The following is a 15,241-nucleotide window of genomic DNA, read 5'->3' as shown; positions in this document are numbered from 1 at the left end:
CCAGTTGATTTAGTGGATGGGTGAGGCTGGTGCAGGAGGAAATCGTCTTGAGGCTCTCCTTGGAGGGGAATACTACAACTGATAGAGGCGGGGTGCCCCGATCTTTCGATGAGATGATAACTATCGATTTGGTGGAGACGACTTTGACGATCCGACTACAAACGTGCAACGACGTTGTGCCTTAGCAATCGCTAAACCAACTCTGAGAGGTTATTGACCACGCCGGAGCACGATCAACCTGACCACGAAGGTCTATTCCTGCAAGCAATCGAGGAACAAGCAAGAATATGATAAAAGCAATCTGAATATCGCGAATATGTATGAAGTATTGATAATGGTGGGGATCCGTAAGCGGTCTTGGTCTGGTCGTTGGACACAAACGAAATACACGAAGTTGCAATGGCTAACTTTTAACTAAACAAATCCCAAGGAAAAGCTACTAGATGGATCTACTTATATAGGTGCAAGGGGTGGCGGCCAAGGAGGTGGGAGGACGTCCCAAGGCAGCCTAAAACTAAATCTAGGTCGTACAAGGCCAATGGGCCCTAGTGGAGGTGATGTAACACCTTTGGACTTGTAGTTTGACTCGGATTCTGCTGCAGCATCAGATTGTTTCGTCCACAACTCAACGCTCCGGACGAATTTGAAGGTGATTCCACATGGGTTGGAAAGTGCACGAAATCTAGTTTCCAACAAAAAAAGAATCACCCAATTCGGAGTCCGTATGAAAAACTTGTGTGCGTTTTGAGTCAGGTATGTCTGTGCAGTCCGAATCTGAATCCAGAACGTGAGAGACTTGGACTCTATCTTCTCTTGAGCCAAAAGTGACGTGAGAGAACTTTTTGGACAAAAAATAAACATCTCTTTCTTCCTTATCTTCATATGTGGATTGTACAAATGTCCCATACACCTGCAATTAGACAAAACACAAAAGTGTGTGAAGTATTTTTGTTCTGGATAACACAAATAGATTATTGAATAGTTTGCACTAGAAATCACCTGACAAATATGCATATATGCAATATTTTTGGTCATATCCAAGGTAGTCATGTCCTCATCATCCTCCCCTTCTTGAAAATAAAGCCGTCCTCGGCGTTGCTTAATCTGAAATGTGGCTAACAAAAGAGACAAGGTGTACATGTTGTATATGTATATGTCATCCATTTTTACTTCCCTTGATTTTTGCATATATGACACATGAATAGATGAGTAACTTGCATAGTTCATAAAATCTAAAGCCAAAAAATTAGCACAAGAAGTAGAAGGCATGAAAATATTGCAACTCAGTTTGCACATATAAGTGAAGCTCTTATTCATTTCAAAAGATTGACAATGTTCATCATTAAACCATCCCAACATTGGTGAATAAACCTTATTTGCATCAAATTTACATGCTACAACATGCTTAAATAAGCAAACATGCAATAAGTCATTCAACACAGAATCATCACCAAGATTAGAGGTCATATCAAAATGATTAAACATTGGTTCTTTTGCATCAATAGTTAATTCAATGGGTGCACTCAAAATTGTTGGTATTTCAGTTGTTCGATCACATGGCAAAGTCAAATTATCAACGTAGTCCTCTAAAATAGGTGGTGTGATCAAAGTAGTGGGTAGCTCATCAGATGGTGCATTCAAATTGACAAGGCATTCATCATTCTCATGTAGAGATGGAAGATCAGTACCTTTGTCATTACCTCTTATGATCAACTCAGATGATGTAGCCACTCTCGGGGGCGATGTGTCACATGGTGGAGGTGATGTAGTCCTGACAACAACGGATGTGGTTGTCATAGTATGCCTAGTAGTTGAAGGAACAATCATATCAACTCTTGGAATGTGCACCGTGCGCTTGTTCTCCTCGTGGCCAACACGTCGTTTTATTTCCTGTTCAGCTTTGCAAGCAAGATGAAACGAATGGTCCATAGGATAACACTCTTCATGAATTAGTATCTCTTGAATATCACGGTTTAATCCTCCCCAAAATCTATCCATAAAATCATCTTCACTTTCTTCTAAAGAGGAATGCAACAAGGTAGTTTGTAAATCATCATAATATTTTGTTACAGTTTCACTACCTTGTTTTAAGTGTTGCAACTTCTTAATCATGTCATGAGTATAATAAGCAGGGACGAAAGTATGTCGCATGGCAAGTTTCAAATCATCCCAAGTAGTAGGTATATAATCAGGGTGTAACCGACAATATTCACTCCACCAAACCAAAGCATAACCAGTGAAAGAACCAACCGCAACCTTAACCTTTTTATGTTCATTGAAATTATGGGAAGCAAATATATTTTTTATGTCGAACTCCCATTCAATATATAAAGCAGGTTTAAAACGGCCATTAAATGGTGGTATAGATACATTAACCTGATCATGTGCATTTGGATGTTTGTGCACCTCTCGTGACAGTTGTGGTATTTGCAAAGGTGGTGGCACGTCTCCCGCGATCGACAAAGCCCATGAATTGACTCTGGATCCTGTCATGATTAGTAGAACAAGAAACAAAATCCAAAAATAATGTTCCTATAACTACTAGGATGTGGTGGTAAAACGCTCACAGTAAAGCAAATATCAATGTCTTACAAGTTCTTACCATGCAGCAGGCGGTGATCGGCAACCAGCGATGTCAAGTAACTCCGAATATTGAGTAAAGCGATTGCCAGGGGAGCGTACGTATACACGGTGTAGAAATATGTGGAGCTGGGTTGGCTATATATGGTAGCAAAAGATTAGCAATAATCAATTCAAAGATGCAATGTTGAATAAACGCTCAACGACGGTACTGTGCTGGTCCTAGGCTAGACCGGACTAGAGACGCGAGCCTAGAACACTAATAAGGTCACGGCGTAGCACAACTAGCATCAATGAAGGATACTAAGTAGCTCTTGACAGCAAGATATAAGTGAAGATCACAACGGCAGTGAAGATAATGATGAAAAACAACTACCAAGCAGGATATACAACAACTCTCTCTCCAACTTTCCTCTTGAAAAGTTTGAGACAATTTTCTGATAAATTCTTTCAAAGAATGCTACTAACTCAAGCTTTCCAATGCAAAAAGAATCACTCAATTCCGAGTTGATATGAGGAGTCAAAGAATTCTAAAACTGGCCTGAAAAATTGGAACAAGCTGTGTTCACGAACTTCGGAGGGCAAAAAGACCTATTTAGAAGCCGATTTTGAGGTGTGAAATATTGAACTAGCTTCTGCAACTATTTAGATGCGGCTCGTCGCTATCTTCAATTTGAGTACTCACGGAGCCAGAACGAACATCGTATGAGTAAGATACACCTGTTTTACTGAACAGTGCGCAAAATAGATTCCAATCCGAATTCAGGTACGAGATTGATTCTAGATAGATCCAATTTTTTTTTCTTCTCTCTTTTTTTTCTCACACTTTTTTTTTCTTTTTCTTCTCCCTCTTTTTCTTTTTTTTTCTTTCCTTTTTTTTCTTTTTCTTCTTTTTCTTCCTCTTTCCAAGACAAACTAGATAAGATGCAGATTCGATCAAGCGAAGATGTGAATGATCTCAACTATGATTATGACAATGAACGGTGGGTAGCACGTGGTGGAAACTGATGGATGGATGGTGGACAACGGAAGGGATAACGATGCAGCGGTGGCGTGACAAATGTGAACAGAACTCGAAACTCTAAACGAACTAGACACTAAGACCAGCAAGTCGACACGACGATGCAACCGATAATTCAATAGTGCATACAATGAAAAGAAAATTGCAAAGGCTCAGACTGGCTTGGACAAAGGATGAATAGATCTATCTTTTTTTGTGGCTTTTTCTTGGACAATAGGTAAGAAAATAAATCTAATCTAGGGAAAACTGGAAATTCTCACCGAGCAACCTGAAAACTGATACCACTTGATAGAGGCGGGGTGTCCCGATCTTTCGATGAGATGATAACTATCGATTTGGTGGAGACGACTTTGATGATCCGACTACAAACGTGCAACGACGTTGTGCCTTAGCAATCGCTAAACCAACTCTGAGAGGTTATTGACCACGCCGGAGCACGATCAACCTGACCACGAAGGTCTATTCCTGCAAGCAATCGAGGAACAAGCAAGAATATGATAAAAGCAATCTGAATATCGCGAATATGTATGAAGTATTGATAATGGTGGGGATCCGTAAGCGGTCTTGGTCTGGTCGTTGGACACAAACGAAATACACGAAGTTGCAATGGCTAACTTTTAACTAAACAAATCCCAAGGAAAAGCTACTAGATGGATCTACTTATATAGGAGCAAGGGGTGGCGGCCAAGGAGGTGGGAGGACGTCCCAAGGCAGCCTAAAACTAAATCTAGGTCGTACAAGGCCAATGGGCCCTAGTGAAGGTGATGTAACACCTTTGGACTTGTAGTTTGACTCGGATTCTGCTGCAGCATCAGATTGTTTCGTCCACAACTCAACGCTCCGGACGAATTTGAAGGTGATTCCACATGGGTTGGAAAGTGCACGAAATCTAGTTTCCAACAAAAAAGAATCACCCAATTCGGAGTCCGTATGAAAAACTTGTGTGCGTTTTGAGTCAGGTATGTCTGTGCAGTCCGAATCTGAATCCAGAACGTGAGAGACTTGGACTCTATCTTCTCTTGGGCCAAAAGTGACGTGAGAGAACTTTTTGGACAGCAAATAAACATCTCTTTCTTCCTTATCTTCATATGTGGATTGTACAAATGTCCCATACACCTGCAATTAGACAAAACACAAAAGTGTGTGAAGTATTTTTGTTCTGGATAACACAAATAGATTATTGAATAGTTTGCACTAGAAATCACCTGACAAATATGCATATATGCAATATTTTTGGTCATATCCAAGGTAGTCATGTCCTCATCAACAACGAACTCAACATCGGACATCTAGCGCACCTGCCAATCCTAATCTTCCATGTCCCACACCTGGAGCTCCTCCAGCAGAACCTGGGGAGAGATCCTCTGATCCTTAAATATGATAATCGCATCATTGGAAAGCAAGGGAGCCGCAACTACCAGCGGGACCTCACTATCAAGCGCGAAGAAGGAACAGCCCGGGAGCACAAGGCCGTAATGAACGAAGGAGGGTGGTTTGTACCAGTATTGCCAGTCAATGGCGAGGTGTCCCTCCGCCCTGCAAATGAGGCATAATGGGGGGGTTGAAGTAGCGGGATTGGAAATGGTCGGGTTGACGACAGGCGAAGCAGGTGACCGTGGAGTTGGGACTGGGAGTAGAGGAGGCTGGACGGGGCGGGAGGGCAGGAGTAGGAGGGAGAATGCTATCGCCTAGGCCCGCAAAAGAAGAACAAGGATCTGAAGGGGAGAACTGGTGAGCTTTGGCCAACTGGGGTGGGGGGCCATACCCACCGCGCTGGGACTGGAGACCAGCAAAGCCCGACCCCGCCACCAACGCGTGAGCCGGCGGACGCGGAGGGGCCACCGGTCCCCAAGGAGGAGGCGTTCGGGGGTTGAAGAGAGCGAAGTTGTAGCCACCTCCCATGGATCCGCTACACCAGGCGACCACCCACCATCAGTGGTCGCGGGCGCCCCGCCACCAGATCCGGGGACGCGGCCCATCGACCACCGCCTGCACCGCCGATGCCCGGGCCTGTTCATCCCACTAAAGCCACGAAAGCCCTGCAACCCAGGCTTCAGGGTCCCGAGCCGCCTCCACGCGGGCCGCCTGCTCTGCCTCGAGCTTGGACCGTAGTAACACCTCCGACGCCGGATCTGAGGCCACCTCCGCTGAGCCCTCGTGGTAGCGCTTGTTGTCGGAGACCACCTCGTTGGAAAAGCCCCGCGACTTAGCCATGAAGAGGACCACCGCAAACGAGAGGGAGAGAGGAGGAGGAGGAGGGCTGGATCTGAAGAAGGTGCGGATGAGGAAACGGAGATGCTGCACGTCCGAGCGAGATGCAGGAAATTCTAGGAACGGGGGGAGAGATCCCTTGCGCACCCATATATACCCGGAGCACACCAGGCCCGCATTGCGGGGCCTGGGTGGGCAAGAGGGACGGATTTGGGGCCGCAGACGGCCCAGTGCCCAGCCCAGGGAGAGGGGGAAAAGAGATAGAGAAGAAAAAGAGGGGCCCAACCATCCCACAAATAGATCCGAGGGGCCCACCAGTCCCCGGAATAGAGACCAAATCAAGGGCAGACGACGACGACATAGCCACCGAGCCTGGCGATGCAACCTCCACCGGCAAAGCCGCTGCCGCCCGCGGAGAGGGGAAGGACACTAGATCTCCCACACCCAGAGACGAGGCGCACACCGACGCCGGCCTTAGAACCCCATGCGCAGGAGAAGGGTAGGCGAACTTACCAGATTTCCAACGGCGGCGGGAGATGCGAGACCACCCAGGATCCACCATCGAGGCGGCGGCGGGCCGCCCCCGACCCCCCGGCGCGAATTTCCTAGCGCGCGCCATCGCAGCCCCGTCGACCACAGGGACCACATCCCAATGAGGGGCCGGGGACGGGAGCCCAGGATCTGAATCGGAGTCCCTCTCGTCGCTGTCAAGGGCCCAGAACCTGTTGCCTATCCGGATGGGAGAGTAGGGGCAAGGAAGGAAGGACAGGAGGGAGCCGTCGGGGCCACGCCTAGGGGAAACGGAGACGGGGACGACCAGCGACTTGGGAGCACCGACAGGAGCTAGAGTCACGAGGAAGAGGCATGAGGGGGACGGGTGTGAGGAAAGCGGAGGGGGGGAGGGAGAGGGGGGAGGAGGGGGGCCATTCATTTGGTTTGGAGTCAATCATTACACTAAAAGGTGGGTCAGTGTAGATCACTGCATTTTGCCCCATGAGTCATACTCAAGGTAGTCAGACTCAGGATTCGGAGTCGGATCGATTTTCCTTAGACAGAATTGAGTCGTAGTATCGGGTCGTGGAATCGAGGATTCTACTAGATTTACTCAAAGAAGATATTTTGTATCCATGGAATAAATTTATATGGGTTCTATAATGTTTTGACACTAAATATAGAGCAAAGACGTACACATCGATCCAAGTTCTATTCCACTTCTTTTTATGGCTAACCTACTATTAGCTTGGATGTATGGAACATATATGAGAGGCAAATATATAGAACATTGAAATCTTCGATGCATGAAATTTACTTATCAGTTTTTTAGAATACGTGAATAACCGATCAGTTGTATATCCACCCTGTTGTGCTTAACCTTGAAGGGTCTTGCTCTCCTGCTCCGATTAATCTTGACGCATCCTCCTTCCCATGCCAATTCCATTTTTCAACAAGTGTGATCCTTAATTTTTGATCTAGGTTTTGAGAGCCAGATCAAAGGTGTCGACGCCTGAGCATTTGGGCTTGGGAGGGGAATAAAGGGCCATGAGGCATGTGAAAATGGTTTGGATGATGGCATACTATTCTGCTACAACTAAACAAATGGCTTAGATAAATTAGTAGAATCGGACATAGTCCATACCATAGTCGGGATTCTACAGTTTGGTATGTGATTCTATGATTTGGATCGCGACTCAACATGGATTCTACCTGATCCGGATTCATAGTGGGACTTGGATCGACATGGTTCCGTAGGGTCATGAAGTCGTAGGATTCTAGCAGTCGAGTCGGGATTCTGACTACCTTGGTCATACTATCAGGTCAGGTTCGGGTATATCCACGAATACATAATTATGTCCATGCCCTACCCATGAATATCCAGATCGGGTTCAGGTGCTGTCTATGGATGTAAAAACATACTCAAATACTATCCATTTGGGCCGGGTATCTGCGGGTATCCATGTCCGTGGATAAAATTGCCATCCTTAGTTGTAACCTCGGGAGGGGCTTGGCGGAAGATGGATCTACTCCAAAGAACTCAACACATGGTAAATAAAATCATGAAGAAGACCTCCAGGTAGGTCATCGAGAAGTACTAAAAAAGTACTTAAGTTCAAGATTCGTATTGCCGGGAAGCTACCTTCTCGGTAAGGTGTTTTCCACTTCACCAACGAGCTCCAGGCCGACAAGTTCCAGACCGACAAGCCCAAGTTCCCTCCACCACTTTGCTGCACCTACCTGTCAGGACTTTGCTGACAGGTGGCGGGCACACAGGTGGTTAGGTAGAGCTTGTCGGGGCACGTGGCGATCCACCGCCAGAAGATCAACTTTATTAACACCCGTGCAGGGGCGTGTCACAGTAATAAAAGGTAGTTGGGCTGACGGTATAGGTGGAACGGCGCTCCCATGCCGGCATCTGTCCCATCATGACACCTAATAGCGCATTTAATTCGTTTGTCATATGCCGTTAGTGTTTGGCATGTTAACACTGTAGCCACTATTCACCCCTGTAAATGACCGTTTTGCCACTGTGGTAACCCCTTTCACCTAGTATAAAAGAAGGGCCATGGCAACCTTTACAAGGGTCGAAACCCTGCCCATTTGCAGTAGCTTAGTAACACCTCCCGAGGATCTTGCCGGCAAGGTTGTGTTCTCTATAAACGTGGGACTCAAATACTCATAAATGCACCAATGCAGGAGTAGGGTTTTACGCACACTACGGCTCGAACCTGGGTAAAACGCTCGAGTTCTTTCATGGTTGTTGCTCTTTGTGTGCTACGTGCCCTCACCGAACGTAGAAGGGGTTCTCGGCCCCATAGATTGCCGTATGCCGACACCCATCAAGAATGTTCGTCATAGCTTCTATCCACATCTACCCTCCGAGCATGAAAAATATATTTATTTCACCAATTGCAAGAATTGCACCAACTAAAAGAAGGATTGGTGGACGGATTAAGAAATCTTTAGCTAGTAGTTGTGCACGCACTCGGGATGAGAGGACTCTCGTTCTCTATAATTGGAGTCGATGTAGATTGATAAAGCCTATTGATCGATCGAGACTGGCTGCACAATACCTTTAACTTTGCTATAATTATTCATCCCCTTTTTTCCTTTGTATTTCTACTAGAGTTTTTATGAGGAAAGGGAGTGACGATGAAGTAGGAGCGTCTGGTGGGCCTATATATATGTGGTGGCTCCTGCCGAAGCACGCACTCAGTGAGTCATAGAGAAAGAGTGATAAGGAGTGGAGGAGCATAGCTAGAGGGGAAGACACGAGAGAGATGGAAATGGAGAGGAGATCAGTAGTGTATGATTCTGAAGGAGGTGATGATCATGAGAGGCAAGGTACGTATGCGATCCTAACTTGTGTGATTAATTCAATCAAGTCTTGCATGCTGTCGATCATAAGGACTTGATGTAGTGATTGTGAGCCAATGGAACATGCATGTAGTAATTAGCTAGTTAGACCTCACTGTCATGACATGGCATGTGCCTAGAGGACGAACAATAGGGAGGCTTTTCTTTTGTTTCCTTTTAGCAGTGATAATATGTGCATCAGTCTGAATTTGCAACATTGGCATCCTGGCCGCAGGGACGGTGTGGACGGCGACGTCACACATCGTGGCGGCGGTGGTCGGCTCCGGCGTGCTGGCACTGGCGTGGACGGTGGCGCAGCTGGGGTGGGTGGTGGGCCCACTCGTCCTCTTGGGCTTCTCCTGCGTTACCTACTACACCTCTACCCTCCTGGCCAACTGCTACCGCTACCCGGACCCCGTCTCCGGCGCCGTCAACCGGGAGTACATCGACGCTGTCCGGTGCTACCTTGGTAACTAATCGACGTAGTTACATATTAATCTCAAAGCTCAAAGCTAACCCGTGCATGGCTGATGGATTAATAATGAACTGTTGAAGGCCGGAAGAACGTGCTGCTGTGCGGGTGTGCGCAGTACGTGAACCTGTGGGGCACGCTTGTGGGCTACACCATCACGGCAAGCACCAGCATGGTGTAAGTACACTAGACTCTTTATCTTCTTTCTTTTTGCAAGCACTAGAATGGACTATGATTAGTTAGCCCAGCAAATTGATATTGATTTGGGCGTGACGCATGCATAAATAACGCATCCCCTGGAGGCCGGAGAGGGAATCCGTTGGCATTCTCGCATAAGATTGCACTGCACGCATGCACGCTGCACGCTATGCGCGTGACACCACCACCAGCTTGTTGGTGGATCCGTCACGGTTGCACACACCTGCACGTATCTCGTGTGACATCAACACACCTGCACTGGTAGCTCTATCTTTCTTTTCTTGAGCATATGCCGCCGCAGCCTCCGGATGTCATCTTTGAGCCAAAAAATTCCAAGCTTGCCGTGGCATCTACGATCGAGAGGGTTTCAACACTAGCTAGGTGCGTAACCGTATGGGGATTTTGCTTTTGCTTTTGCTTTTTAAATCTGATTAATTCATTCTTCCTTTTTTAGTTGAGTTGTTAATTCATTCTTTCGACAAAAAAATAGAGTACTAGATGATGTCCATTATAAAATTATACTACCTCTGTACCAAATTATAAGACATTTTTGCAGATTTTTGCACAGCAAAAACGTGTTGTATTTTAATACGGAGGCAGTAGTAATTCATTCATCCAGAATTTATTTTGGGTTAACATTCATCCAGATTTTAAATGATAAATATGCATGTATGTAGCGCGGTGAAGCGAGTCAACTGCTTCCACCGGTCGGGTTTCAGCACGACGGGATGCAACTCGTCGGGGAGCACGTACATGGTGCTGTTCGGCCTAATGCAGCTGCTGCTCTCCCAGCTTCCCAGCCTCCACAACATCGCCTGGCTCTCCGTCGTCGCCGTCGCCACCTCCTTCGGCTACTCCTTCATCAGCCTCGGCCTCTGCGCCGCCAAGTGGGCCTCCCATGGCGACGTGCGCGGCACCCTCGCCGGCGCCAGCGTCGACGCGCCCCGTGACAAGGCCTTCAACGTCCTCCTGGCCCTCGGCAACATCGCCTTCTCCTACACCTTCGCCGACGTGCTCATCGAGATCCAGGACACTCTCAAATCTCCTCCCGCGGAGAACAAGACCATGAAGCGCGCGTCGCTCTACGGCCTCAGCATGACCACCGTCTTCTACCTCCTCCTGGGCTGCACCGGCTACGCCGCCTTCGGCAACGATGCCCCCGGGAACATCCTCACGGGTCTGGCCTTCTACGAGCCCTACTGGCTCGTCGACGTCGCCAACGTGTGCGTCATCGTGCACCTCGCGGGCGCCTATCAGGTGTTCGCGCAGCCCATCTTCGCGAGGCTGGAGAGCTACGTAGCGTGCCGGTGGCCGGACGCCAAGATCATCAACGCCACGTACTATGCGCGCGTGCCGGGCCGGCCGTCTTCGTCAGTGCCGGTGGCGCCGCTCAAGCTGGTGTTGCGCACCGTCATCATCATGTTCACCACGCTGGTGGCGATGCTGCTGCCATTTTTCAACGCCGTGCTGGGGCTCATCGGCGCGCTAGGCTTCTGGCCGCTGTCCGTCTACTTCCCTGTCAGCATGCACATCGCGAGACTCAAGATCAGGCGCGGCGAGGGGCGGTGGTACTGGCTGCAGGCCATGAGCTTCGTCTGCCTCCTCATCTCCCTCGCCGCAAGCATCGGGTCCGTGCAGGACATCGTGCACAACCTCAAGACCGCCACCCCCTTCTAGAATATCGACTGATTATTAACGAGTACTCCATATTTGTAGTCGACGGATTATTAACTCGACTGATCTGAGGGACCCATGCAAAGGTGGCCTCACTTCTCCTTTTTGGCGTTAATTTGATTGATCGATCGATCCATCCATCAAGTCCATCCATTTTTCTTGATGTTGATTCCAACTTTGCAATAGTACCTACGTAGCTTGCAATCAGAGGCGGAACCAGGATTTGTCAAAGCCTAGGGCTAAAACTAACTGTCTAAATATAATGTCAAAATACCACGCGCATCAATGTGCGTTATATGTATGCCACAAAATCACATTCAAAACAAAATATAAATTCATTATTAGTAGGAGAGGAAATTCCATTAAACAAATATTTTAACAAAGTGCATCATTGCAAAAATGATTTGGTACCAAATTAGTGGAGACTTGCTTAATTCAAGGTCATTGTTTCTTCACCAACAATAGCAGAAGGACCTGGATCTGCAAACATAAAATCAAGTATTTAAAATCAAGATAGTGGACATAGAATAAATCAATTGTTCATATGAAATTTTGCAAAAAAAAAACATATTATATACCATTAACACGAACTCCACAAGGTAGTAGCGCCTTGCGTTTTCTCATTTTTTGATAGCATTGTATAATCTTAATATCATCAATGCTTCAACTATATGGGTCCTCTTCATCTTGGATATCTAATCTCCTTATGACAACGAAATAAAACTGACTAGATATAGTTTAACACCGCCAATTCACTGAGTTTGCCTGATATAAAGAAACTAGGGAAAATAATTAGATGATACAGAGTTACAGATTAGTTATTACCTATGCGTGCGCTGTAGTTTAGCAATAGTTCGAGAAGATCAGAAGGAGGAGACTAGCAGAGGCAGGTGGACAGGACACCGGATCCGGCAGCCGGCGCGGCGGGGAATCGTGGCTTGACGACTGACGACGGCGGCGGCACAGCCGCGCAGCGCGTGGGTCCTCCGTTTGAGAGAGGCGAGGGTTTCTCCGCCTATCGGGAGTGCGATTTTATTTTTCTTGCCGAACGAGCGAGCGACAGATCGAAGCGTCAACGTGTTCTCATCGATAGATTTCCTGGCTGCGCGATTTTTTTTAGAAAGCCCGCTGATTTATTAACTCCTGGCTGCGCGATTGATTTTCTGTTCTGATCGATCCACTTGAGTTGGGCTAATGGGCTGAAGCCTTACATCTACGTGAAGCCTGGGGCTAATCTTCTCTGTATCCCAAATTCTAAAATATTTGGTACTATATGTATAAGGGCTAGTTGGGCCACGTCTGGGGCTCTTGCAATTGTCCTATCAAGTAATGCAAGATCGACTAAACAGGCAACTGAAAACAAAACAAATATCTGTCATTTTTGTTTCTGGCCGTGCGATTTTCCTCTTTTTTTTTCCCCTTTTTTGAATAGAAATGACTGGAAATGAACAAACCTTAAACCACATTTGTCATCCGTTATCGTTGCTAACTTTGTTGGGGGCGGGGGGGGGGGGGGGGGGGGGGGGAATGTGCCCAGTTCTTTCTTGAAATTTCAGTCACCTTTGTTCCTTTGTTTATTGCTTTGAATTGGCACCTAAGGCGGGAAAAAGTGACCGAGAAGTATGAAACTCGCAGGTACTTCTAAAAAAAAGCCACCAACTTTACTCATTTGAAATAACAAGTATATCGTTAGTAAGAAAGGTTACAATTTAATCTAAAGGCTCCTCAAACCAACCAACTGTTGTTTGAATTTAGCCAGCCTAGCAGGCTCATGAGCGACTTTATTAGCTACTCCATCACAATAATGCTCAAACCTAGAAGTAAAGAAATCACAAGCAAAATGATAACAGTCGCCAAAAACCGCCGTCGCCGCACCTGCTAATTGTCCTCCATTCTTCATGATGTCAATGACCTCCAAATTACCAAAGTTAACAACAAGGCTGTCGGCCCGGTGGGAACCAGGTTACCACGAGCCACCTGCCTACGGCCCAGGAAGGGCCCCTCGGACCAGCTCATGGGGCAGCCCACCAACGGGCGCCGCGAAGCCAACAGTCTTGTGAGGGCCCTGCCCCGCGAGGGGTTGTCTCCTATGTAGGACATCAACGAAACTACCATTAGTACAAGCGTCCTCGCGAGGCCTCCTTCGCGAGGCGCCCTCTCTCGAGGCCTCCCGAGGAGCCATGTCACATGTGTGACATCGTCCAGGCAGGCGCTAGCCTGCGCGGCCAGGACAGTTTCCCCTTCGGTGTTAAGGGGGAATCTGTGCCTACCTGCCCCCAAACCTAGTCCCAAAGCTTTCCCCTTCGGTGATAGAAGACCAAGATGGTGGCGCGGCATGCCGTAGGTCAACGTGGAGCACCTGGCGCGTCATGGATAAGACCTTTTGCAGGCAAAGACCACCTTTCGTTAGGAGAAGCACCGGCGCCTGTCCCCTTTTAAATTGCCGCCCTGTGGTAGCCCTTTCTCGCTCATATTTTCAGGGAAGAGGCGCAAGGCATCTATATAAGGTACAGAGCGGCTACTATAGCATGGGATCGACTCATACCCAAACCCTAGCGCCGTTGTTAAAACCCAAAGAGCTCCAGCTCTCCCTGTAGCTCTAAGAGCACTGTCCACAAGCAATACAACGAATCGGGAGTAGGGTATTACACCGCACGATGGCCCGAACCTGGGTAGCTCTTTGTGTCCTTGTCGCGATTAGCTCGTAGCCTAGTAGATGCAAAGCCATGCCCCTAGAGCTCGAACCCGTGGTTCGGAATCAATCCCCCGACAAAGGCGGTTGCATCCCGCCCTTTGTGCAAGTGATAGACCAAATCTGAGAGCCAAAGCTTCAGACATTAGGATATTTGCACACCAATCTATCCTCCCACCCCCAATGAATTTGCCGCTATCATCCCTTAGGACTGCCCCAACAGTGCCCCTAAGCAGGTCTTAATCAAATTATGCATCAACATTTAGTTTGGCAAAGCCACCATGGGCCCTAGCCTAGCCCCTTTTTTCATGTAAGCATTTGGAAAAGAAGCACTAACAAAGCTAGTCATGCGCGTACTAATCTCCATAGAGATCTAGAAAGCAATCTGAACTTTCTCATCATGGACCAATTCATGTCTTTCACACCACGAATACAAGGGCATTAATTGTCGGGACCACGATTCTAAGTCACACCGATCTAGCAAATAACACATCATATCACTTTGCGGCCTCACACAAGGTAACCCATAGCTGCCGCCTTTACCTTGGTCGGGACCGTTTGCGTATTTTGGCTCACGTATATGACTGTGATCCTAGGATCCATATGACAGAGAACCAGGGTTGACATGACTAATCATCAACCAAGGTGGCACAAACGTACAAGGACATGCATACGTTACTCATCAATCCACGTGTTGGTCATCAGTGTGTGAAACCGAGTCATAGCAACCTATAAGGAATCCAGTAAACACCGCGTGACATTTCCCCGTAGGGACAGACACGGGAGCAAAGAAGGATACATGCTGATCAATCCATGTGTTCTGGAGCATTAGCGAACTACCGGGGCTCAATGGAAGCACTAGGAGGCATTTCCCTATAGGAAAGGCTACCAAAGGTAGATAACCAGGTGTCAAATCCCACACATACCAATGCATTTAGAACATACACACAATATGCATGATATGTGTAGATATAACATGGCATCACAATATAACTCTATGACTCAAAGTATTTATTTAAAAGGCTCAGAAGAGCCATACATA

At 47.3% G+C, this 15,241-nt stretch overlaps 1 protein-coding gene across 1 annotated transcript; it reads left to right on the top strand.

Annotated features, from left to right (window-relative positions):
- The first annotated feature begins 8,935 nt into the window (after positions 1-8,935).
- On the top strand, positions 8,936-11,670 carry LOC123102868 (amino acid permease 6). The gene is made up of 4 exons (XM_044524329.1): positions 8,936-9,151; positions 9,399-9,632; positions 9,719-9,812; positions 10,511-11,670. Exons 1-4 carry the CDS (start codon positions 9,088-9,090, stop codon positions 11,508-11,510), a joined length of 1,392 nt encoding a protein of 463 aa, XP_044380264.1. The 5' UTR covers positions 8,936-9,087; the 3' UTR covers positions 11,511-11,670.
- The last annotated feature ends 3,571 nt before the right edge of the window (positions 11,671-15,241 follow it).

The sequence above is a fragment of the Triticum aestivum genome, chromosome 5A, assembly GCF_018294505.1.
Source record: "Triticum aestivum cultivar Chinese Spring chromosome 5A, IWGSC CS RefSeq v2.1, whole genome shotgun sequence".
Classification (NCBI taxonomy): domain Eukaryota; kingdom Viridiplantae; phylum Streptophyta; class Magnoliopsida; order Poales; family Poaceae; genus Triticum; species Triticum aestivum.
Note: the sequence above shows the minus strand (reverse complement) of the source record. Positions and strands in the feature narration are given on the sequence as shown.